The 24,787-nt window shown below is 37.4% G+C and overlaps 1 protein-coding gene across 1 annotated transcript in view; it reads left to right on the top strand.

Moving 5' to 3' along the window:
* The first annotated feature begins 17,758 nt into the window (after nt 1–17,758).
* tmem30c (transmembrane protein 30C) overlaps nt 17,759–24,787 on the top strand; it is a 138,173-nt gene continuing 131,144 nt past the window's right edge. The window contains exons 1-2 of the mRNA XM_039744867.1: nt 17,759–18,096; nt 20,584–20,700. Of these exons, the coding sequence (XP_039600801.1) occupies nt 17,893–18,096; nt 20,584–20,700 (321 nt within the window). The 5' untranslated portion in view covers nt 17,759–17,892. The remainder of the gene's footprint in view (nt 18,097–20,583; nt 20,701–24,787) is intronic.

The raw sequence follows: 24,787 nt of genomic DNA, 5'->3' as shown, positions 1-24,787 counted from the left end.
AACTATTTACCCTGCTAACATCTGGAAAAAGGTACCAAAGCACTTGGGCCTTCACTACTAAAATGTGTAATAGTTTCATCCCTGAAGCCATAAGACTCCTAAACACCAAGGGACAAGACCCACACCACTTATACACCTCCCCACTCAACTGTCCTTGTACATTATACATTATTTATTTTTATACTGTTACCTTCTTTTTACTTCGATTGTCATGTTTACATCTTTTCTTTCTATTGTCATATTTCACACAACCTGCTACTTTTTTGCACCCTTACATATCATAAATGTGCATTAGTTGGTACTGCACTGTCTTGTTTATGTCACTGTTTATCTTTGCACTATCTTGTAATGTTTGCACACATTTACTTTATGTTGTTATGTGTAGTCATGTGTTCTAGGTAGCACCATGGTCCTGGAGGAACATTGATGCGTTTCACTGTGTACTGTATTAACAGTATATGGTTGAAAGGACAATAAAAGCTACTCGACTTGATAATAAAATGATCAAAAATACCAACGACATGTCTACTTCAAATGGTTTACAGTGCAGGATATCTGCAAACTGGTCAGCTCATGATGGTAAGTGTTCCATGATCATTGCTGGATCTGTAAACAGGAACCTGTGGAGATGAGATAGAGTCACATCTGTCTGCAAAACTTGAGGTGCGATATTTCAGAAAGCACAGAGGAACTTGTTTATAATGGCAGTTTGTTCAAGTTTATTTTGCTACAACTATCACTCTGTTGCTACAGTATTAGGATTATTATTGTTGTTGGATTATTATCTACTGTATTATAGTCTATAATATTTTACTCCTACCCTAAATGTTTATGACAAGTTGGTATCCAAAAATGGATTAATGAATAGCTACCTTCCAAACCTGCTTATTCACGGGCAGGGGAAGGTTCAGGGGCCAGCTGTTGCCTATCCCAGCAAGCACTGGGCATAATGCAGAAACATAATTGGTTGAACACACACACACACACACACACAATAGGGCTGCTTTAGAATCTCCAGTTCACCTAACCTGCATGTCTTTGGACTGTGGGGGCACCCAGGCAAAATCCATGCAGAAACTTGGAAAGCAAAAGAATTAAGTTTTACTTGCAATCGTACTAAATAGTAACATTCAAGGAGCTGCTAATGCTGAGCACCATGCTGAGAATGTTGTCATTTTGGTATAATTTGAACTTTTCCTTCCTTGTTCCCACAGAGTACAAATCAAAATGAAAAGAATCCTTAAATAAGTAGATACCTGTTTACAGCTTTGACGTGCTCAGTTTGTCACTAATGTGAACACACATAGTGCCTTGCATCTTACACATGTGCTCAATGGATGCTAGTATTGTTATAATATCAGAAAGTTAACAGATGTCAGTTTAACAACTGGCTCAAAAGACCATGAATGAGTTGCCATACTACCCAGTCCCAAGAGGAATCTGAGCTACAGTATGTGGTATGTCGGACTTAGCCAATTGCACCGGATCCAGCACCGCCATCACATGCCAACAAGAAAAGCAACCATAAACAAATATCAAAGTAAGCAAAGAATACAAAACAAAACATAGACGTAGACATTTAAAAACAAAAACAAGTGTTTGAATAAACAGACCATTAGAGACCATAAGCAATGCACAAAACAAAGTGTATTTCCCACCAGAACCCCACCTCCTACAAAATTATAAAAATAACAATCAGGACATTCTCACATACTCAGATATGGGGATGGGTATTTGAGAAGTAAACCACAAGACAGTGATTATATTTTTATATTATGTACATTAAAAGAACCATCAACAACACATCAAATTAATAATATATTGAACAATTATTATAAAAGTAAAGTTGAATAAATCAAACTCTCCAGCTGCATGAATAAAAGGTAAATGTACCACTTCTGGCTCAAAAGTTGACAGAAATCTTGATTTTGTACCTAATACTTGTATGCAAAATTTGGTTGACCTAAATGAAAGTGTGCTCAAGTTACCATGTTTACACACACAGACATAATTCCAAAAATTGTATTTTCGGACTCGGTGAGGCCTAAAACGTCAAGATTCATCAAAATGACAAAACTGAATTTTTGGAAGATTACAATACAATACTTGACTGTCCCCTTCGTCCGTCTTACCACCAGCTTTGGAACTCACTACCACCTGAGCTTAGAAATATTGAATCATTTTCACTTTTCAAATCTAAACTTAAAACTCATTTATTTAAGACTGCTTTTTCTCTTTGATTACAATTGCTCTGTCTGATTTTAACTTTTGTATTTTACTTTTGTTTATAATCTGTTTTGTCTATTGTTCGGTGTCCTAGAGTGTTTAGAAAGGCACCTACAAATAAATAAAATGTATTATTATTATTATTATTATTATTATATGAGAAAGTAAAAAGAAAAAGTAACCAGAATAATCTGTGTGTGTTGTGAAGATGCAGCAGGCTGTGGGACCACCATCCAAAACGATAGTACAGGTGAAATGAAATGTAGTGAAATCCTGGGCTATGGATGGCAGATGTCTGGATGTTTTGAGGTTTGGAAAGTGAATCAAAACTGTCATTGTGCCAATGAGCACTTAGAATTGCATTAAAATACTTACAGCATTTTTTTCCTTTTTGATGATAAAACTTTTAATTTGCCTCATATGTCTGTTCCAATCATTTGGATTTAAAACGCTCCTGGCAAAGCACAAGTTCTATCTTCTATTAATGGGTAATGACCTTTACAAGTGGGCGGCATGGTGGCGCAGTGGATAGTGCTGCCACCTCGCAGTTAGGAGACCCAGGTTTGCTTCCTGGGTCCCCGCTGCATGGAGTTTGCTTGTTCTCCCCGTGTCTGCGTGGGTTTCCTCCGACAGTCCAAAGACATGCAGGTTAGGTGCTTTGGCGATTCTAAATTGTCCCTAGTGTGTGCCCTGCCCGGGGTTTGTTTCCTGCCTTGTGCCCATTGTTGGCTGGGATTGGCTCAAGCAGACCCCCGTTACCTTTTAGTTAGGATATAGCGGGTTGGATAATGGATGGATGGACCTTTACAAGTACATTCACTTTCATACACATGCAAAAGGACAGCTACAAACAACATTTATAAATTGGAAATATTTATTTTTAAGCCGAACTGCTACATTAGTACTTTTATCATACCATGCATGAAATTCAGTGTTCACCATTAGTGGATTTAATTCTTCAGTGGCAGTGCAGGGCTGCTCTTGGTTTGCTCTTTTTTTGTTTTCATGTGCTGTCAGCAATCCTGTGCTGGAGAAAAGCCTGGGGCTGGTAAAGACAAATTTAGAAACAATAGCATGGAATTGGAAAGAATTCCGAAAAACCCAAAGACATGGTAATGTCTGAGAGACAAACAAGCAGACATGAAGAATTTGGATGAAGTGGGAAGTTGAAGTATTTGGGTACAATGATCTCCGAACAGAGCCTAGATAACATTGGAAAGCTGATACTGTTTTGCACTGCTGCATATTTTAAAATCTAAGACTGGAAACAGAGCCATAAAAGTTAGCATTTAGAAAATGGCAGTAAGACCCATTGTGACATTAGGAAAACCTCATCCACAAATGAGAAAGAAGGATTTTGAGGAAGGTCTATGGAGCTGTAAATACAGACAGAGTGTGGAACATTAGAACCAATGAAGAAAATGGAGTAGCGGTGAACGAAGGTTACGTTGAGCAGGACACATCTAAAGGATGCTAAAAGAAAGGAAGGAGTGAGTTCAGCACAGACTGGAGGAAATATGCGCGAGGAAAAGATGACTAAACATTCTAGAGGATCTAGGAAGAATAAGGGCTTGGAGGTGGAGAACAAAGAAGTCTGAAGAAGTGCTGCCTTGAACACCAAAGGCCTACAGTACACTAGCTATAGCACCAAGCATGATGATGAAGTCTTAAAAAATGAATTCCATTAAAACACTTGGGGCTGTAAACTTCAAGCTCAACCTTTACAAATGTAAATATGGGAAAAGAACACCACAGAGCACTAATGTTCTCCATGACAAAGTAACAAATGGAATTTTTGTCTTTGAAAACATGTTGGGGAGGAGAGAAACAATAAGCCTACAATTAATTTTACAGTATAATACATATTTTTAATAATTAAGAATCAAATTAAGTTTTCCTCTTTTGAACATCTTATTTACGTCATGCATAATAATAATGATTCAGGTTATTTTAAGGTGTGTGGCCCACAATTCAAAATTGGCTCCAATTGTTTAATTTTCTCCCTAAAACTCTTATAAAGTTAACCCTGTCCACGCAGTTTTAGCTGTCACTTGAAATCTCTTCAACAATTCAAGGCTGGTTTTGTTTTATGTAGACAGTTGACTCACTTTTGCGTTTTGTTTTCCTCACTTTAGTTTGAGCTCTCCTGTCCTGATGCACTGACACTGCAGCCTGCCCAGCAAACACTCAAAATGCACATTTCATGGTGCTATGCAAGTCATCCTTGATTCTGTCAGAAGCTTTTGGTTCAGAATTGTAGCAGGAGATCCATGAAAACAAGCATTTACACAAGAATGTGGCCTACTGTGTTGTTTGTGTGAGTAACATTTGAACTCCACAAGAAAAATACTAAGGTGCCGAGCATGAAGAGCAAAAAACGCAGGTGACAGGAGTTGAAGAAGCCTCCTATGCAGCACACTGGAAAAAGCATTAGGTGACAAATGTGCTTAATAACATTATATGTGTAGCTTAATATAAATACAGTTTATCCATATTATAAATACATACACACGTATACAGTATATGTAGAGAATTACCTTAATAATTATAACTTATTCTCATGGGATGATTGGCACAGTTATCAAGACATATGTGACAAATTTACACATTACCAATATTCCTCTGAACAGGAGAAATAACTTTAAACTCCAACATACTCAGTTGTGCAGGATGAAGTTAGACTTGTCTTATATATACATTTCTACACGTGGAAGTATGTGTGTCTGTCTGTCCAGCCCAAAAGTGTGAGGCAGCCTGGAAGTGCAAGGCTGCAGCATGAAGCTGAAAGAAAGCGACTCTGTCGCCGAAGTGAAACCACCGAGGAAACACCAACCAGAGAGAAATTTGCTTAGCAAGGGGGGCAAGCATGTCCGCAAAACGAAATCGCCAACTCCGCATTTCAATTTTTTTCTGACAATTTCAATAGTTTCTAGGAGCCTGGGCTTTTTACAGCACGGGCTTACACAGCTAGTGAAGTAATAAAGGACAATGCAGGACTGACAGAGATGATAGTGGTGTTTTTGGTTTCTTAAGGGGAGTTGGTAATGCAGTCAGTTGAAACTACAAAAGACAGAAAATGACAATGGAAAATGCAACGGAAATCCTATTATGTCATTATGCTTCCAGACGATATTATGGTTATTATCATTTTATAGTTTACAAAGAGGAAAATTTGGCATCGCAAAAGCTCAGTTTTTACAAGAACAAACTTCTCTACCAGAACCCAAACAGAAAATTCTTAAACAGAGAAATTATCTACAGTGGTGTGAAAAACTATTTGCCCCCTTCCTGATTTCTTATTCTTTTGCATGTTTGTCACACAAAATGTTTCTGATCATCAAACACATTTAACAATTAGTCAAATATAACACAAGTAAACACAAAATGCAGTTTTTAAATGATGGTTTTTATTATTTAGGGAGAAAAAAAAATCCAAACCTACATGGCCCTGTGTGAAAAAGTAATTGCCCCCTGAACCTAATAACTGGTTGGGCCACCCTTAGCAACAATAACTGCAATCAAGCATTTGCGATAACTTGCAATGAGTCTTTTACAGCGCTCTGGAGGAATTTTGGCCCACTCATCTTTGCAGAATTGTTGTAATTCAGTTTTATTTGAGGGTTTTCTAGCATGAACCGCCTTTTTAAGGTCATGCCATAGCATCTCAATTGGATTCAGGTCAGGACTTTGACTAGGCCACTCCAAAGTCTTCATTTTGTTTTTCTTCAGCCATTCAGAGGTGGATTTGCTGGTGTGTTTTGAGTCATTGTCCTGTTGCAGCACCCAAGATCGCTTCAGCTTGAGTTGACAAACAGATGGCCGGACATTCTCCTTCAGGATTTTTTGGTAGACAGTAGAATTCATGGTTCCATCTATCACAGCAAGCCTTCCAGGTCCTGAAGCAGCAAAACAACAGACAACAGACGAGAATGTCCATGTGTTTATTTGTGTTATATTTGACTAATGGTTAAATGTGTTTGATGATCAGAAACATTTTGTGTGACAAACATGCAAAAGAATAAGAAATCAGGAAGGGGGCAAATAGTTTTTCACACCACTGTATCTGACATGACTTAATAAAAACACATCAATCACAGTGAGGCAGTATAAATGAGTTTTGTTTTAATTAATAAAAGACGCCTATAGTGTAGCATTAAGTATTATGAAGTAATAATGGATAGCATGTTATGCTAATTTTATTTCTGTGTTCAGCTTTGCAAGATTTTTTGCTATTGAAAAGAAGGATGTTTCAGGGACCTCCAAATGGAATGTGAAATTATCTCGGCAATAAAATCAGAATCAAAGGATAAAACCCTTTTAAATAGCTACTCTACCTTGTAACGGCCGACCCCTTATTCCCAGCCGGCAGCTACACCTCCAAGACCTGTGGCCTGGATAATTTACTGAGAAACCTTTCCTGTCAAGCCGTACTCCTACACAGATAAACTTTCCCCACAATCGACGGTTTGAAATGCAAAGACACAGTAGGCAGAATGTAAAATTAAACAGGAATAAATGTATTAAATGAGACAAGACACGCCACAAGACAAATGCACATCCAAATATTCCTCCACCCCAACAATCCCAAAGCAAAACTGAAAATATATATACAAATCCCCTCCCTTGTCCACGTAACATATAACACACACCACACAAACGACAAATGACTAGCAAACAGAATGATCGTGAACTTGAGTCCGAACGTGAATAAATGTCCTGAATACGGATACTGATTAGCGGCAATTGTAGTGTTTGTATTTCCCGGCGTTTGGAACAACCTCACCGTGATTCCTCGGCGTGTGGCGAATGATGATTCGACCCCGGGGTCTTCAGCGGCAAGCAGGTTGAAAGGCAGTCCGGATGAATGAAAAACAAACTGGGTCCAAGCGCAATGAAATGAATCGGCAAGCAAGTTGTAGTTGTGAATGCGAAATTGGTTCTCCTCTTTCTCTCTCTCCCCCTCGTGCTAGTTCCTCTTCTCCTTAAATAGTCCGTGACGGCAGTAATTGATTGATTTGACACACAGGTACTTTCCAGATTAGCGGTTGTGAACTCCTCCCATCATCCGTCCTCCTTTACGGGGACAACATTAACTGCTACACATACACACAGTCAATGGGACAATGAAACGAGACACGCACAGAACTGACATTTAAATACTATGTGGCACCGCTACAACCTATATGAGCAACTACAGTATGTGCTGTATAAACAATAAATCAGGAGTGGTCTCCACTAGACCTTCTCGTATACTCAGATATGAGGATACAGTAGTTATTTGAGGAGTAAACAGCAAGACAATGATTATATTGTTATATTATGTACATTAAACAACCATCAACAACAAATCAAATCAGATTAATAATATAAAGAACAATCTCTCTATTATAATAAAAAATCTTTGAAAGAGAGACAAGATGCGACTTTCTCAGAGAGACACTTTCAAGACCTGCAAGACGAGACTTTGTGCCAAGAGATTTAACCACACCCAGGGCAAGAAATAAAAGACAAAGAGTAGATGACAAAGTAGAACCTCGTAAAGAATTCAAGAACGTTGGCATGATACACATGCAGAGCAGGTTAGAGATAATGAAAATGCTAAAATTCAAAAATCTCAAAATAAAGATGGTAAAGATCGTATTAGCGCAAACAAACATAAATTATTACTCGGTGAAATAACAGAACAGCGAAAAGAAATTGAATATATTGTTCGGATTTAAACTTTAAGTCGGAGACTTGTAGATCGTCTAATTCGTATTGCCATCAGGGAAAAGTAGTGTTTCTTTCCAATGAAGAGGTGTATCCTCGAGAATTAAAAGAGTTGTTGTTTGGTGAAAGTGAAATCCACACACGCTTGAGACAGAGAGTTGCACAGATACACAGGAGAGGAGACAGAAACGTTATTCAAACACTTCAAACAAACATGCGTCTCTTTCATGAGAGAATCAAGCTCCGTGTGTAGTCAGAGGGGACAGTTCAGACTCTCAATTAAAAGAATAGAAAATCGTCCTCTTCATAGGGGCATGCCTCGGGAGCAGGACCCCCAACAGCAGCAGAGGATGTCTGGGGGAGAAGACAGACAAGGTAGCGAGACTAAAAGACAGCTGCTGTACAGGCTTTTAAATTGTCGAAGCACTGCAGCATGAAAGCAGCAGCAATCCAGCAGCTGATCGAGCAAACAGGAGGTTACACAAAAAAAAAAAAAAACTGTATTTGTTTCCCATTGTATCACCGTTTAAGAGGGGGTTTCGGAGGAGCGACTGCGTCTCCTTGTGTTGTATTCAGCCCCCCTCCTCTCGACGTGAGCGGTAGAGACCTGAAGTGGCTGGTGCATAGCGCATGCCAGGGGGGAGTTGGCGAGTGAAGTAAGCAGGGGGCGCAGCCTCTTAGTTATTATAAAAGTAAAGTTGAATAAACCTGACTCTGAATAAACTGTAAAGTACCACTTCCGGTTAGCGGAAATAGTTCAAAAATTAATAGAAATCTATGTTTTATAATACTTGCATGCAAAATTTGGTTGACCTAAGTGAAACTGTACTCAATTATCGTGTTTACATACACACACACACAAAGACAGAGACAGACACACAGACATAACTCCAGAAATGGTAGGTCTAAAATGTTGAGATTCGTCAAAATCTCAACACTGTATTTTTGGATGATTACCATACTTCATATACGTGAAAGTAAAAAGGGCTTTAATGCCAAGATCATCACAGGAACACCAGAGGGTACTCTTTCGTAGCTGCTCTGGGGTCTTATAGGGTAATTTTGAGTAAATGTGAACTGTAGTGGTGGGCACAGGTCATTAATAATTTAGACCAGGAACTGAGGGAGAACGTTGTGTTGGTGGGTTTTGGAAATGAGTAAATGATACAAGTACTGTACCCTCCACGACTTGAGTTAAACACTCTGGAATTGTAGCAGTGAAACACTTTCAGCTGGTTTTCCTTATTTGATACTGACTTACTTTATTACCCATTGTTCAATTATTCTACTTTCAAGCTACTTTAATTCTCCCCTGCAATTGTATTCAAAGTTGGAGAGTGCACTAGCAGATGTCCTTCTAAAGTATACAAAGCTAAATTTCCATCCTAACCAGCATCCGGTGTAACGCAGTAACAATCCTTGGACAATTTGCCAGTGCATCACAGATTGAGCATCAATCACAAACAAACACACACAAGGACCAGTTGAGAGATTTCTAGGAGATTTAAAATAAAATCATATTAATAATACTTCAGATGCACAGTACATTTAAACCCGAACGAGCCTATTGTTCCTCATTAAAGAATAACAGCGAGTCAGGTACTGCCTTTTATACAAGGCAGGAGCCAACATCAGAAGGCACACACTTATTAAACACACTCCTCTACAGTTCTCTATTATTATACTCATCTTTAAAAGATGAGCGGAAACTTTTAGTTTGATAACTCATGTCCGTCACTACAGACATCAGAAACTGGTAAAATATAACGATGAAACAAGTGAAACACAACATAAATTGTCTATTTATATGTTGTACAGAATGAATGAGAAGTGATCAAAAGGTAATAAATAAAACAAATATTCAAAACTCCACAACGTTTCAGATAAAAAAAAAATCACTATGATCAGAAAAATCATCATTTACTACAGTTGGAAAAGCATTTGGAATAAGATTAGATATAATTAGTCTACAAAGCTCAAAAAGAATAAAAAAAATAAAGGGTAAAATTAAACTAAGTGCTTAGTTAGGGTATTTCAAAATGTTATATGATGAAAGATGAAGACAAAGACGATACAAAGGAGGAGAACCTTTGTATGAAGGAGATGGTTGCAGAGACATTTGGGACAAAGTGTTTTTTCTTCTGAGCTATGTAATTAAAATGTGCCACATATTATACAAATGTAGCCGGGAACACAAAAAGTAGTTTTTTTGTATATCCACTCAAAGAAACAAAGACAAATGGCATATGATGATAAAAGTAATTGAAAAACAAACCACTTGCAGTATATCATTAACTCCATAAACAGCACTTGATGCAAAGATGCCTAATGTGAAAATCCAAAAGACTTTGAAACAAGACGTTATCAGCCAAAAAGGATGAGACTCCACGGTGCACCATAATTGTGATATGTGATTGCTCAATACTGGTTAATGATTTGCATCTAATGGCTTACAAGAAACACTGCTCTAATTTAAATGCATTAACTGAAAACAAGAATTTGTGGATCAACAAGGGTACATTTTTTTCTTTTAAGGGTAAATTTCGCACAAACATTAGGAAGTTTTTCTTTACACAAAGAACGATAGACACTTGGAATAAGCTACCAAGTAGTGTGGTAGACAGTAAGACGTTGGGGACTTTCAAAACTCGACTTGATGTTTTTTGGAGGAAACAATTGGATAGGATTGGCGAGCTTTGTTGAGCTGAATGGCCTGTTCTCGTCTAGAGTGTTCTAATGTTGTAATGTTCTAAATAGGCAAACAAAAGATCTAGCCGCCAGTGCTTCCTACATTTACGTCTCAAGTACAGTACTGTTAAATAAATACACAAGGAAAATGTCCAAAATCATTATATTATACACATTAACTATCTATCCATCCATTATCCATCCCGCTATCTCCTAACTACAGGGTCATGGGGGTCTGCTGGAGCCAATCCCAGTGAACAAAGGGCACAAGGCAGGAAACAAACCCCAGGCAGGGCACACGCACACACGCGGGATAACAGAATATTATTAGAATAAGAACAGCTAAATAACATTTCAATTCATTTTGTACTTCACTCTTCAGTGAGTGAAGGTTCTCAGCATGTGCACAAATCCATAAATGCAATGCATCAAGAGTAGTGATGAGTAAGAAACGTGGAGTTTGCTTCGCAGTGAGTTCATTGAAATCACAGAAATGTTCAGGAACTTTGGAAAATGCATGGAAATCAATGGAGAAAGAGAAAGAAAATTATTTTTGAGTGGATTATAATGGTGCAATGGTTTATTAATTACTTCTGACTGCTAGGTAAATGGCTACTATGCTGGACCAATTATTGTCACCAAACATCTGACTCGAGTTGTGTGGCAGCAGTGCTAAGCACTGCACCACCCTGAGTTAAATGAATAGAATTACTATTAGAACAGTAAACTTTCTTGCAGACAAGAAGATAGATAGATAGATAAGAACTTTATTTATCCCGAGGGAAATTCTTTTGTCATATACATGCTCAGTGCAACAAGAGGAATAAAGATAAGGTAATAAAGAGTTAAGAAGATCAGTAGTACTAGTGCAAACAGAATAACTAAATAAACAGAGTAACAACATAACTCTCAACAAAATATCAAATAACTATAACTATAACTAATAGTTTGTATTATAACTATATAACTCCTTTTATGCAAAGCAACAAACAACTATAACAAAAAACTATAACAGATATAATAAATTACATGAATTCATTAAGGCTTAACCACCCCCCTAACACAGAAATGATAGCAGGTACTCATCTTTCTCAAACCAAAAAAGTTGAGGCTTTTTTGTTTTAACACGTTTGTTTTTTCCCCTACCGCTGCTACCAATTAAGTGCAACACTAAAGCAGGCAAGTTCTTCTGTCTTTCCTGCACAGCATTCTGGGTGAGATTATTAAAGGGGTGGGCTCAGCATTACATACAGGTCACATATACAGCATGTTGTTTGGTCTGAAAGCCTCCACTGTGTTTAAATACTCCATCTCTACTGTATCTCAAAATGTGATCAATGTTTCTCTTGGTTAATAAAGTGAGGTATGTAAAACATAACATAACTAATCAATAACAAAATGTGTTGATAATTGAAAATTGCTGCATTTTCATCATTGATTATTATGAATGACATTGATTAGTTGTGAATAAAATTTCAATAAGTACAATATTCTATAACACATAACAAATAACATAGGCCAGATACTTCAGCCTTTGCATTAATATCAGTTTGATGGATCACAAAGTACAATGCCAGCAACAACTAATGGAAAACTTGGATTGGAGCGACAGAGCTATCCTAAAAATAAAATATTCACTCTCAGCAATCTGTTTCAGTGTGCATCCTTACTTTCAGCCTGGCCTTACTGCATTCTTTCAGAGGTTTATGATGTGCAGATGTGGATCTTTCTGGATGTGATACAACTAAGAGCACTCATTGGAGACATCAACCTACTGAACTAGAATCCACTTTTCTGAATATTTAATACAGTTTATACAGACAGTACACTTTATGAAGCCCCCCCTTCCAAGTGAATGATTTGGTTTAGCACAGCAAAGAGCCCGACGTGTCCTGCGTCAGCTTGGACTTAGTATGTGCATTATGGTGGATTTTGTGCCATGTTGGGGGTGGATGGTTATGCTACCTTAATTTGGTCCATGGTAGATGGTGGTCTGATCTTTTTTTTTTTGATGCCTTACAAGAGCAACAATCTCAGCACGCCTGGCAAAGAATTTACTGTACCATCCCACTAACCAAAGGAAACACTTGAAACTTTTAAGATCTGCATATAGTAGCGGATGGCAGCAGACTTCTGGGGTCATGCTTAACTGCAGTAGCAGAACTTCACATGCTCAAAGAAGGTGTTTTTGTTTTGTATGAAGTGATCATTTTTTAATGTTCAGGGTCAGTTGATGAAAATTGACGGAGAAAATGGTAACATCTGTTTAGATAAAGCTTTGTTAATAACTCCAGTAGAACTTGTTTCATTAGCGGCTAGATTGTAGCCCCAGAATTCCCCAAGCCAAAATGGCATATGGAACAAGTTTTGAAGTTCTAAGTGAGTTCTCTGCTGCAGTTCTAAACTGTCATAGTGTGGGCTGTTTAACAGCAACTGCTCTAATATTGCTTTTATACTGCAGAACACATTTCATGCTGCATGCACGGTCTTGCCAACATAACAAAAACAGGGTCATAATAAAGGGTAAAACCCCAGCTCGGAAATCATAATAAGATTACAGGAATTAACATGCTAATAACTATTGAGTTTCAGTTCATTTGTTCTTAAATGTATTAACAGTACTATCACAATACACATATGCAACATCCCAGTAAATTTTGTTTTAGTTTTCTTGATAACTTTGTGCCCTTTAATCATCTGCATTTTTATGTAAAGTAAATCCCCTTGGATTAAAGCTTCTGACAAATAAGAATAATGTGTGGTAGATAATGCTGCTCCCCTCCTGGGTTCAAGTTGCTGTTTGTATGTTTACAGTTCTCCTGTGGGTTTTCCCTGGATTCTTATTTATGAATTGGCGTCACTTCCAAGGTTAGTTCCTGCACCTACTTGCAATGCTGTCAGGCAGGCACTGAGGTAATAATGGTTAATGCTTTGGACTTCAAACCTTGAGACTATGGGTTCAAATCCTGCTACTGGCACAGTGTGACCATGAACAAGTCACTCCACTTGCTTGTTCTCCCATTGGGAAAAATAAAGAAATGTAAGCAACTGCAACTCAGATGTTACAAGTCGCCTGCGATAAAGGTGTCAAATAATCACTACAGGCTCTGGACCCCTGTGAACTTAAATTATGGGTATTTTGGGTATGAAATTGTTAGGTTATAATAATAAAAGCTACACATTTGTTTTAATTGCTTTTTCAATAGATTACTGTTTATAAAGTATTTCAAGGACCTCCCTTTCATTTCTACAAATTTTCTAAAACTAATTTTATTCAGAGCGGATACCCAAACAGTTAGTCAGTACCAAATCAGTTAAGAATTTCTGGGGGAATCCAAAAACATATAAATTCAAATTAGATTTTGAAAATAATATAAAATACATTCCTTAACATAATCAACAACCCAGAGAAAACTCCATAAAGAACATGGAGAAAACAGATAAAATCTACACCCTACAATCTACACAAATTACAGCATGTGGAGGTCTGCTGAGAAAATAAATGGCTGTGCTGTTCCACCTGTTGCAGACCAGGATGCATCTGGTGTCATAAACCATGTCGAAAGGATCACTACGGACTCATCTCACCAAGGTCATCACTTGTGCCACTAACTCTCCTCTGGTAAACACTTTTGGTCAATTAAAATCAATACTAACAAACGCCTAAACAGGATTTATTAGTATCCAGAGTTACAGCCCTCTCAAACAGTAATTTAGCTTGTCTTCCTCACTTATTCATGTGTTCTTTCTCTCATATAGTCTTATGAATCGGTGTGTGCTTGTCTTTACAGTATATGCATGCACACTAGGGCTGGGATTTGGCACCGATGTCCCGACTCAATTTGATATCGATTTTATCTTGACTGAATTAACCTGTACGGTGTGGACTATGGCCGGCCAGTCATCCCAGCCAATACCCCCAGGCCGCCTGGTAGAGCCCTCCCTGCAGCATGGCGGGGCCCCAAATGCCAGCAGGGAATCATGGACAGTGGAGTTTTCCTTTACAGGCCTGCTGGATACCTTGGGGGCCAAAGAGGACGCTGCAGGGAGGCCCAGAGACTCGTATGTGCCCTATAACCTGGAAGTACGTCCTAGTCACATGGACAGGAGGAATGACGTACTTCCTGTGATGAAAAGAAGACTTTTGATCTGACCCTCAAGTGCTAGGAAGTCACATGGACTCAGGGTCCAGAAGCACTTCCGGGTCACGTACTATAAAGGACTGTGACAGATCCCAGACGTCGAGCTGAGCTGGGTGGCAACGCATCTGGGAGTAGGAGGAATTGTATTATTGAGAATTGTATTGTTTAATGAGTATTGTGGAGAAGAGGGTGCTTTGTGCACTGTGTAGTTTAAATAAAGTCAATTATTGGACTTTTACCTGGTGTCTGGCGACTGATCTGAGGGTTCAAGGGGACGACAGCGCCCCCTATCTATCACAACGGATATACAAGATTATAGACTGTTATACCTGCCTTGCACTCTCTCATTAAATTTTTTAATTTGCACTGCTTTTTTTATTGCTCTTTAATTAATATTGTTCTTTATCAGTATGCTGCTGCTGGAGTATGTGAATTTCCCCTTGGGGATTAATAAAGTATCTATCTATCTGTCTGTCATATTTGAATGCATAGAGAACATTAATAAAATGTGACAAATTTCAGTAGCACTTTATTTGAAAGGTGCATACACAGTGACCATAATACTGTATATACATAAGCATGGAATGACATTTAAGAAGAAATACTAGATTCGTAATGAACAGTTAACGTCAGTATTTGCAGGATGTGGAACAAAATATCATTGCTCTTTAAAAAAAATAATTCACAGTACTGCAGATATTGTGAGCAGCTCCTTGTTTTAATACAATGCAATGGCATCTAATTTATGAAACATCTATATCATCTTGCAAATATTATTATCAAATAATCAAATATTGCTTCTTAAATAATAAATGTTATTCAAAACCTATTTGTGTGTTTTGAATCTCCACGTAGACACCCTTCACCTAAACTGCTAGCCAAATTTATTCCCATATTGGACATTTTAAATAATTTTGTATTAGTCCAAATTAAAAGGTACAGTTGGGAAGTGTCTTTCTATAATTCTGCAAGTTACACTATCTTCAGGTGCTTACTTGTAGCAGTCACGTTAATCAGTTTTGAAAATGTGTCCTGACAGTCTTCAGACGAAAAGGATGCATTTTAAAATGAGGATCAAGAGCTGATGCTTGTTGACCATGGCAATGAATGAACGGAACATCAAAGAACAAGAATTGGCCATCATGACTGCTAACTTATGGTGCTACATCAAGTCGGCTGCTTTGAGCATACACACACTTTTGTATCACAGGCTGTTATGAATATTCCACCAACTGCCCGCTTGCTTTACCAGGTGAGGCGTGTTTTAGGGTCTTCTATCTTTACAGATCAAAACTGCCATAGATTCTGTCATTTTTTTGGGCACGAGGTAAATGAAACAGATGCCTGGAGATAAACGTTGTCTCTAGAGCAGATTGTTTAGGCTCTACTTGTTTGGATGTTGACTGAAACCTTTCTGGGTGACGTTGGGATAAGCGGTTTCTCAAATTTGTTGTGTTACAACAATAAACAACTTCTGAGCTGCACAGCTTACATATAGCTTTGTTTTAACCAGTTGTTCTTTACCAACTCGACATTTGAATCCACAGTAAGTCCACACATCAGATTTAAGTGTCAAAGATGCTGATTTCATTTAATGAAGACACACCAGTTTATGAAAAGTAGTAAAGTGCCTTTTCCGTAGAAAGCCTTTAAAGGCGCATTAGTGCCATCTACTGGATCGGCCTCCAAAAACGAAGATAAGCAAAAATCTACATATAGTAATTGAGCAGGATAGAGATTCACGGAATTATCTTGAGACATTTAGATATTGAATTGTTTAAACAAAAAATAATGGTTAATCAGAAAGAAACACTATACACACAAACATTTGCACATCTCCTTTATAATGTACGTTGTTTAACCTTATGTTGGCTATATGTGATGTTGCGTTCTGTTATAAGCAGCTTCAAAGCTACCAAGATAAATTCCTGTACATTAAGTATTGGCAGAAAACAAAATTCTGATTCTGAAGAACTACAACCCAGGTGCCTGAGGCTACGTCACGAACACCAACCACAGTGACACCATGAAAACAAACCCAAATTATCATTATTATCCCATAGCACATTTCCATTAGACAGGCACAGAGAACCTTGACAATTCATTTATACAATGACGGGCAAAAGGAATAATTAAACATTAAGTTAAAAGTATGGCTTTCCTATTTATTAGTATTATGGCGAGACACATAAAGTAAGAAGTGGTTGCATCCGTCATCAGTAATTTCATACTAACTTGTTTAAAGTATGTGAGCCATATGGCTGTTTAATAAACTTGACCATTCTTTTCTGTGTATTCATACCAATTCTTAGCATACAGTATATAGATATCAATGAAATTTGGGCCCGGTCTGCAACCCTGGACACCCAGGCCATGACTGACGCTTCCATCATCATACCTTAGTGAACTTGTCAGTGAGAGTGAATGAATTACAGTTTAATCTGAAACAATAAAACCCAGCAACTAATTTTACACAGATTCAATGTTACTGAAGACCACTCATATATAATCAGCAAGCTGAAAGCATTTATCTGCTCCTAAAGCCAAATTACACAAACACTGTGCATGTTAACATTGGGAGCTAATAACATCAATAAAGCATGTAAGGCACTTTGAGCAACACCAGCACATTAGCAACAATGTTCTTCATTGCAAGGAAAAGTGAATTCTGCAACAATGTACATTCTGCCAAGCTTACAAGATTATAGTTTCAATAAAAAATATAAGCCTTGGCAACACCAAGTAAAAAATGCAATAGAGTAGTTTATTTAAGATCTGATTAATTGTTTTGATTTCAGTCTTTTTTCTTTAAAATAAATGTATTTATTACTATGAAAAAGACTAATCACTTTGAATTAATCTGCTGAATGACATAAACATTACTTAAAGCCTATTATATCTACGTTGCTTGCCTAAAGATATACAGTACTGTATTGCAACAAAAAAGGGAATTCTCCTTTAAATCTCATATCTGAATCACTCCAGGAAGAATATGGAGACGTTACGGTTAATGAGTAACAGTGTATTGGTTCTGCAACACAGGAAATGTGACGAGAAACTAAGAAGTACTTTTGAGAGCAAGCAGCTATAAAACTGATCCTTTGTCACAAACACCAAAGCATGTGAAATGGCGTCCAAGGCAACTAGCCCAAAACCAGTTCCATTTGCCAAGCGCCCGGACAACTCAGCATTTAAACAGCAGAAACTTCCAGCCTGGTATCCTGCTCTCACTGCAGTGACGGTGCTGCCCTTCTTCTTCCTGACTGGGCTGGCGTGCGTACTCATTGGAATCTGGCTGTTTCTAACAGCTGCAGGGATCAAGCAAATTACGGTAGGTCACAGCTTATTTTGGTGGGGAAATAAAGAAGTTGAAATCAAGAGGCCAGTTTTAATCAGTTGCAAGTTGACTGTTCATAAATCAAAGATATTCTAGCTAAGAAGGTTTTCTTAGTTAAAGTATATTGTACATATTGTTAAAATGATAAGCAATTGTGCTTGAGGCTATAAGGGAGCTACAGTACATAACCTATCTATTTTAGTTTACTAAAAAATAACCCTAAACCAAACATTTTATAACTGATATCTTAACTGATTTGCAACATCTTTATATTAGTACAGTAACACTGGCATATAACAAATTATAACTTTAAAGAATGAACCCGTTGACACAGAACATTCCATATAAAACTAATATCTTTAAAGAGGGAAAATGCATCCATTGCAACATCCCAAGGAGCTTTGTGGTGGTTTTCCTTCAAGAACTTTCTTCTATCTCCACACCAGTTCTCTACAGCTCTGCCAAACTTTTTGGTCACCTTTCTTACAAAGGCCGTTCTCCTCTGATTGCTCCATTTGGCTAGGGAACCAACTCCAAGAAAGTTCATGGTTGTTGCAAACATCTACATCTGTTTGACACATACTTTTGTTAAGATAGAGCCAAAACAGGTAATCAGAAGCTGCAAATATCTCTATTTCTTAAGGTCCTAGAACCAGCTCCTTTTCATATGAATTCCTCTTGAATCCATCTTCATAAACTGAACTCACCCTTGATATGAATTATTTCATGTCAATATTGATGTCATGGTCATCATGTAGAAGACTAGACCTTAGCTTCAGTGTTACTCTGAGATTAGTTAGTTCATTCACTTCCACCTTTCAAGGGGAGGACATGGCTGTGGTGCAGAGCTACAAGTAACTGGGGGTTCAAATAAACATCAAACTGGACAGGCCTTACAGCACAGCGGCACTGTACAAGGAGGGCAAAGCAGACTGTTCTTGATAAGGAGACTCGGGTCTTCTGAGGTTTGCTGATGTAAATGTTCTACCACTCCATAGTAGCCAAGTATGATGCTCTATGCTGTAATCTCCTGAGGGAGCAACGTGAGAACAAAAGAAGCACAATGCCTGAACAAACATTTCTGGAAAGCCAGCTCCAACACAGGGCAAACCCTGGACAAACTGGAAGCTTTTGTGGAAAAGAAGATGATGGCAAAATTGGATGCCATCATGAAAAATCTCCATGAGGTGCTCTCTTGGAACACATTTAGCCGCATGCCCATTCCACCATGGTGTGCTAAAAAGTGTCTCTAGGGGTCTTTTCTGGCCACTGTTTTCAGGTAATTCAATGCTTTATTTTTATTAATTTATCTATCAATAGATTGATTGGCTGTATTTCTGTCCTGTGAGTTTGTATTCTTCTTTTTTATGTTTCTGCCACTGTGTGCATTTGAATTTCCCATGGGATTAATAAAGTTTGCCTAAGATAATATAATTGCGTTATTTAGATTAATGTTGCTTTAAAATAATCACTTGTTTGCACAAAATAGAGTCACAAGTTGTAAAAACAATTATTCAGATCCTGATGTTAGTAGAAAAACAATGAAACTGTGCACTCTTCTGCTCCTTTGGTGGGACATTCTAGCCCAGATTTGTGGTTTGCATTTTACATGCTGTGCAAAGCAACTTGAAAATAACCGATCTTGAAAGACCCCTATTAAAACTATGAAAAATGTGATTTTGATTGAGTGATACTGAGTCAATATGGTGATTTGTGTATTGTGGCAATAATTTTACCCATTCATGGAAATTTTGAATCTATTTAACTAGTTGGATGAACCAGAATATAACGTGGCAGCAGTTAGCACAAGACAGAATGGGATATTACCTGTAATAATTTCTACCTCTTACTTTGGTGTTTTTCTAATGACTCAAACAAGGCTTGGTTTGTTGTGCTTGTTTCTTACTCCCAATTCCAGCTGAACAGAAACTCAAATTGCTTCTTATTGCATCCTTGGATTAGCCATTTAATACAACTTATCTTCAAACTCCACACTTGTTAGTCTACTGTTGGAAGATCATATATTGTTTTTATTATAAAATAATAAAATAAACTCTCTGTCATATTATACTAGTGCCTATCTATTGTAGCAACCATTTCCTTCAACCAGCACTGGCATTTATAATTCTGCTCTATGTGCTCCTACAGGATAAACCTTCAAAGGGCCCCCAATTATATAGTCTGAAGTTATAATATCATCTTCTTTTGTTCAGCTCTGTTTCTAAGGTTATTTCTCTTTGTAACTGCTCTCCTCTGGGCTCTTATCTTGTGATTTCCTATCCTACCACTTTCTCTGTTTAGCAACAGAACATCCTTTTAAAAACACATCAATTTATGCTAAAGTTTTGAATCTTCTAAATGTCCTTATATGTACCAAATGTTTACAATTAAAATGTATTCTCATTTGTTGTGACAAGTTTAACCCAGTAAATCCAACTGTTACACCCAATCAGATCTGACCTTATCTTTTTTACATTACAGGTGGATTACACAGAGGGTGGAACTTGCTCTTTGTGCTTTGACCTACGGAAAGATAGATCACAATCATTAAATTCCTGTGAATGTAATGTCGACTTCAGTTTAAATGAAAATTTCACGGTAAGAAGCCTTTCATGCAAAATATAAACAGTTCAGGGAACAGGCTTTCCTAGATTCAGAAATAAGAATACATATTGAACTTTTGAATAAACAGGCTGCAATTAGGCATTTAAGCAAGTACAGCTGGTTAATAAATTCATATCCTATAATTAATGCATATGGCAAAATAAATTCAAAAGATCAAGAAATGCAAACGACATCATATCAATCAAATCTTTAGAGAGGCCTTTCACACAACACAGAATAAGGTGCTTTACAAGTAAAAAAAATCAAAATGTCAAATTATAAAGTTCAGCATAAGAACACAAAACACACAAACTGCAAACTTCAAAAGTATCTGCAGAAGTAAACGTGACCTGAGAGAAACGTTAACAATACGTTAGAATCAGTATATTTTATACAGAAACATCAACATGAAGGTAGAAATTAAAATTCCAGATCATAAATGTAGTGACTGTTACCTAGATATGGTTTTTAAAATTCATACCATTGTTGAATATCATTGGAAGAGATAATGTGCTGTATTGGCTAACACATTGGATTTTAAACCATAAGGCTGAGGATTCAGTTGTCATCTCTGATCCACTGTGTACTCCTGAACAAGGCACTTAACACGCATGTGCTCCAATTGTATATATAAAAAAAATGTGATCTAAGTCACTTTGAATAAAGGAGTATTTCACATTTAACATAAAAAATATACTTTTTATAATAGTTCACTTCTCATTTATGGGTTAATGGCAATGTGTATATCATACAAATTGTCATACGAAAATACCCAAAGCACCATGCACATCAATATGCATGATAATACTTAAAGGTATGGTTATCTGGTAATGTACAATTCTAAAAAATTAAAAAGGGAATGAAGTAATCATGATTTTATATGTCATAGCAAGCATTTAAAAACTGGCTCTAAACTTAACTGGTTGCCAATGTGGAGACCTGGAGGAAATTCAACCATTTTTAGATAAGGGCTTATTGTATCAACAGGGCTTGTGCTGATACCTTAACCACCTATATTTTGCTTGCTCATTAGAAAGCCATGACTCAGTTAGCTCTCTTGCACTCTTAGTGTTGGCCCTGAAGTTTATTGTCCCAGTGCCCCAGTTAAAAATTTGTCTGGTGGAACTTGTATGTGTGTAAATCAGTGACCATGGGTCTTTCATTCTGATGGCATTAATCCCTCCCCAAAACCCTTACAACCTCCCCCTCCATCCTCACCCTTCACCTGCTATATATTGCCTTTAACTCCTGTATGTCTAATCATTTTCCTCTGATGATGACGACACCTGGCAGGTTGTCGAAAGCTTAGGAATAAAAAACTATTTTAAGGTATAGGACTCATTTTCTCCCATTGTGGATCTCTACCTACAAATATGCAAACTGTATCGCAGACTTTTGCTTCCATACACATAAACACACACATTGTGAGCCACTAGAGGCATCAGAGAGCCCCAAACCGCAGACACAACTTCACAGAAACCTGTCCCCTTCAAATAAAGCTGATTTATTTGTACAAATACCTTCCACACAGGTCCAAAAGCATAATCACCACAATTCTCTTCAGCTTCTCCACATCTCTCTCTTTTTCTCTCTCTCTCTTCTACTCCTCAATGCCTGGACGAGAGCATAAAGTCCTTTTACATTTATATTTTTATATTGCAGCCCATATGGTTTGCAAGCACTTCCGGGTTAGACAGAAACCCCATGCCATGTGGCTCTTCCATTTTCGCAGCACCTCCTGGTGGCACCCACGGTACCCAACAGGGCTGAGACAAAGACCTCCAAGTCCCATAGTGCCATGTAATAACCCAGGGCACCGTTGCAATCGGGAGAAGCTGCCATCTAATGTTCTGGGGGAGGTAATGTTTCAAAATCTATTTTCTCCCCAGTTCTTCCATTATACGGGCCTCCTGGCTTGATATTGTTCCTGGATCTAACCCAGCCAAGATGCTATGTATTCCTCCTGGCATTGACATCCTCTGCCTCTATTATGGGAATAGAAGAGTTTTCTTTGCCCTGTTTTTTGGAATGGTATTGGGCTGGCCTCCTGTCTGGTTAAGGAACCATCCTCCTTCCATCACAACATATACATCACTTATGTGATGAAACCATGTAACTATAAGCAACCAGAAATTTCAAGTGTGCGTGTGTGTGTGTATATTATATATATACTGTATATTATATAATTTTATATATATAAGTGCTGGGCGGTATGGCCAAAATTCTATATCACAGTATTTTTCAAAATTATACCGGTTTTACGGTATTCAATGGTATTTTTTTCCCATGCATGAGTGGACGTTAACCACATTTTCCACTGCAATTACTGCAGAAGACTGGCTAGGAATAACCCAATTTTTTGTCATGAGAATTGTACATTGTACGAAAAAAACATTTTAATGTGCACACAAGGATAAATACAAGTTTTCATGGCCTCATAAAGTGACAGTTTTCAAGGGGGTGGCACTAATGAAGAGAAGGAATCACATTGCATGACAGCTGCAGTCAAAATATAGAACCTTTTTATTGAACAAATTTTGCAAACAACTTAAGATAAAATTTTGATAACATATTTTCAACCATCCAAAGAGGCATTTAGACTTAGTAAAATGCTTGTCAAAAGTTGTATTGCGCTGAACATGTCTTAGAAAAGGAATAAATAGTGACTATTTTTTGTAAACCAATTACACTTTCTGTTAATGTTAACAAATCTTGGTCCACTGACACGTTAAAGTGACTTTAAATAACTTTACCATCATTAAACTGCATAATATTTAAACTAATAAATAATAACAATAAAATAAATAATAGTATTATTACTGGAAGTTGCACTATTACTTCAAGACTTCAAGCCCAGGTGCATTACACGGTATTCACGAAATAAAAATAAAATAAAACAAGTGCAACTTGGTGAGACATCTTTACCAACTGAACCATCATTTAGGCAAATTGTATTAATTTGGACCTTGCTTCAAGCTAAGCTATATACATAAATAATAAAACTGCAACTTGCATTTGTAATGCTATTTGTGGTATAGCCCTACGGAAGCGTATTAGGGCCACAAAGAAGAAAAAAAACTATATGTCGAATATAAAGTCAACATGTTGACTTTATTCTTGACATTTCCACTTTAATCTTGACCCTTATGTTGAGATTAAAGTCGACATTTCCACTTTATTCTCATAGTTTATTTTCTCATTAAAGTAGAATGTCGTAAACTAAACTTCACCCTAAAATCAATGTTTAATTTACTAGATTTTCTCAAACCCCGTCATAAGTTAATGTAGTACATTAACACTAGAATTACCAGAGCCTATGAGAAAACTCGTAAATCCGGCCCACCTTAAATCCATTTGCACCTCTCCGTCAGCGTCTTTTGTCCTGTAAATGTGCCGATTAAGACAAGCAGCCTGCTATTCCATCTCCCAATGTAGCAGAACGTTCACAAACTTCTCCAGGCTCCTTCCTTGTTTGATTATCTGGGAGTGAACTGCTGGAGTTTTAGAGTGGAAATAATAGATCGTTATTTGGAACACATGCATTTCATGTGTGTTCCGTATCTACAGCAATCTGTGTAAACACATTGTTAAAACAGAAACTTTTTTATATTTTAGTAATAAATGTTACAAAATTTAGGCATAAACTATAGAATGTGTGAAGCCTAAAGTCCAAAGATCAAATAAACACTTTAACTAAAGGTTCAAGGATGATACAATAGCATCTGTGGTGTAGTGGTAAGATTTGCTGACTTGTAATCAAGGGGCCACTGGTTCGATCCCCACTGCCTTCTATATTTGCCGTTTTCAGTATTGAGCTGCTAATATTGTTAATATTATACAGTACACACATACATTTGGTTTGCGTCTGTAACAGACCATGTACATTTATAGTTACCTTTTTTTAAAATTTTATTCTCTCACTCATGATCACTATACATACTACCGCCCTAGGGATCTGACGCTGCTAGTTTTTATTTGAAACTGGGAATAACTGTAGATGTGAGTGGTGTTTTGAGGCAATGGAACTGGACATTCTCTGATCGGGAGGGATAAAAGCTGACACACAAACGCTGGTGAATCT

Source organism: Polypterus senegalus, chromosome 2 (assembly GCF_016835505.1).
Source record: "Polypterus senegalus isolate Bchr_013 chromosome 2, ASM1683550v1, whole genome shotgun sequence".
In the NCBI taxonomy this organism is placed as follows: Eukaryota; Metazoa; Chordata; class Cladistia; order Polypteriformes; family Polypteridae; genus Polypterus; species Polypterus senegalus.
Note: the sequence above shows the minus strand (reverse complement) of the source record. Positions and strands in the feature narration are given on the sequence as shown.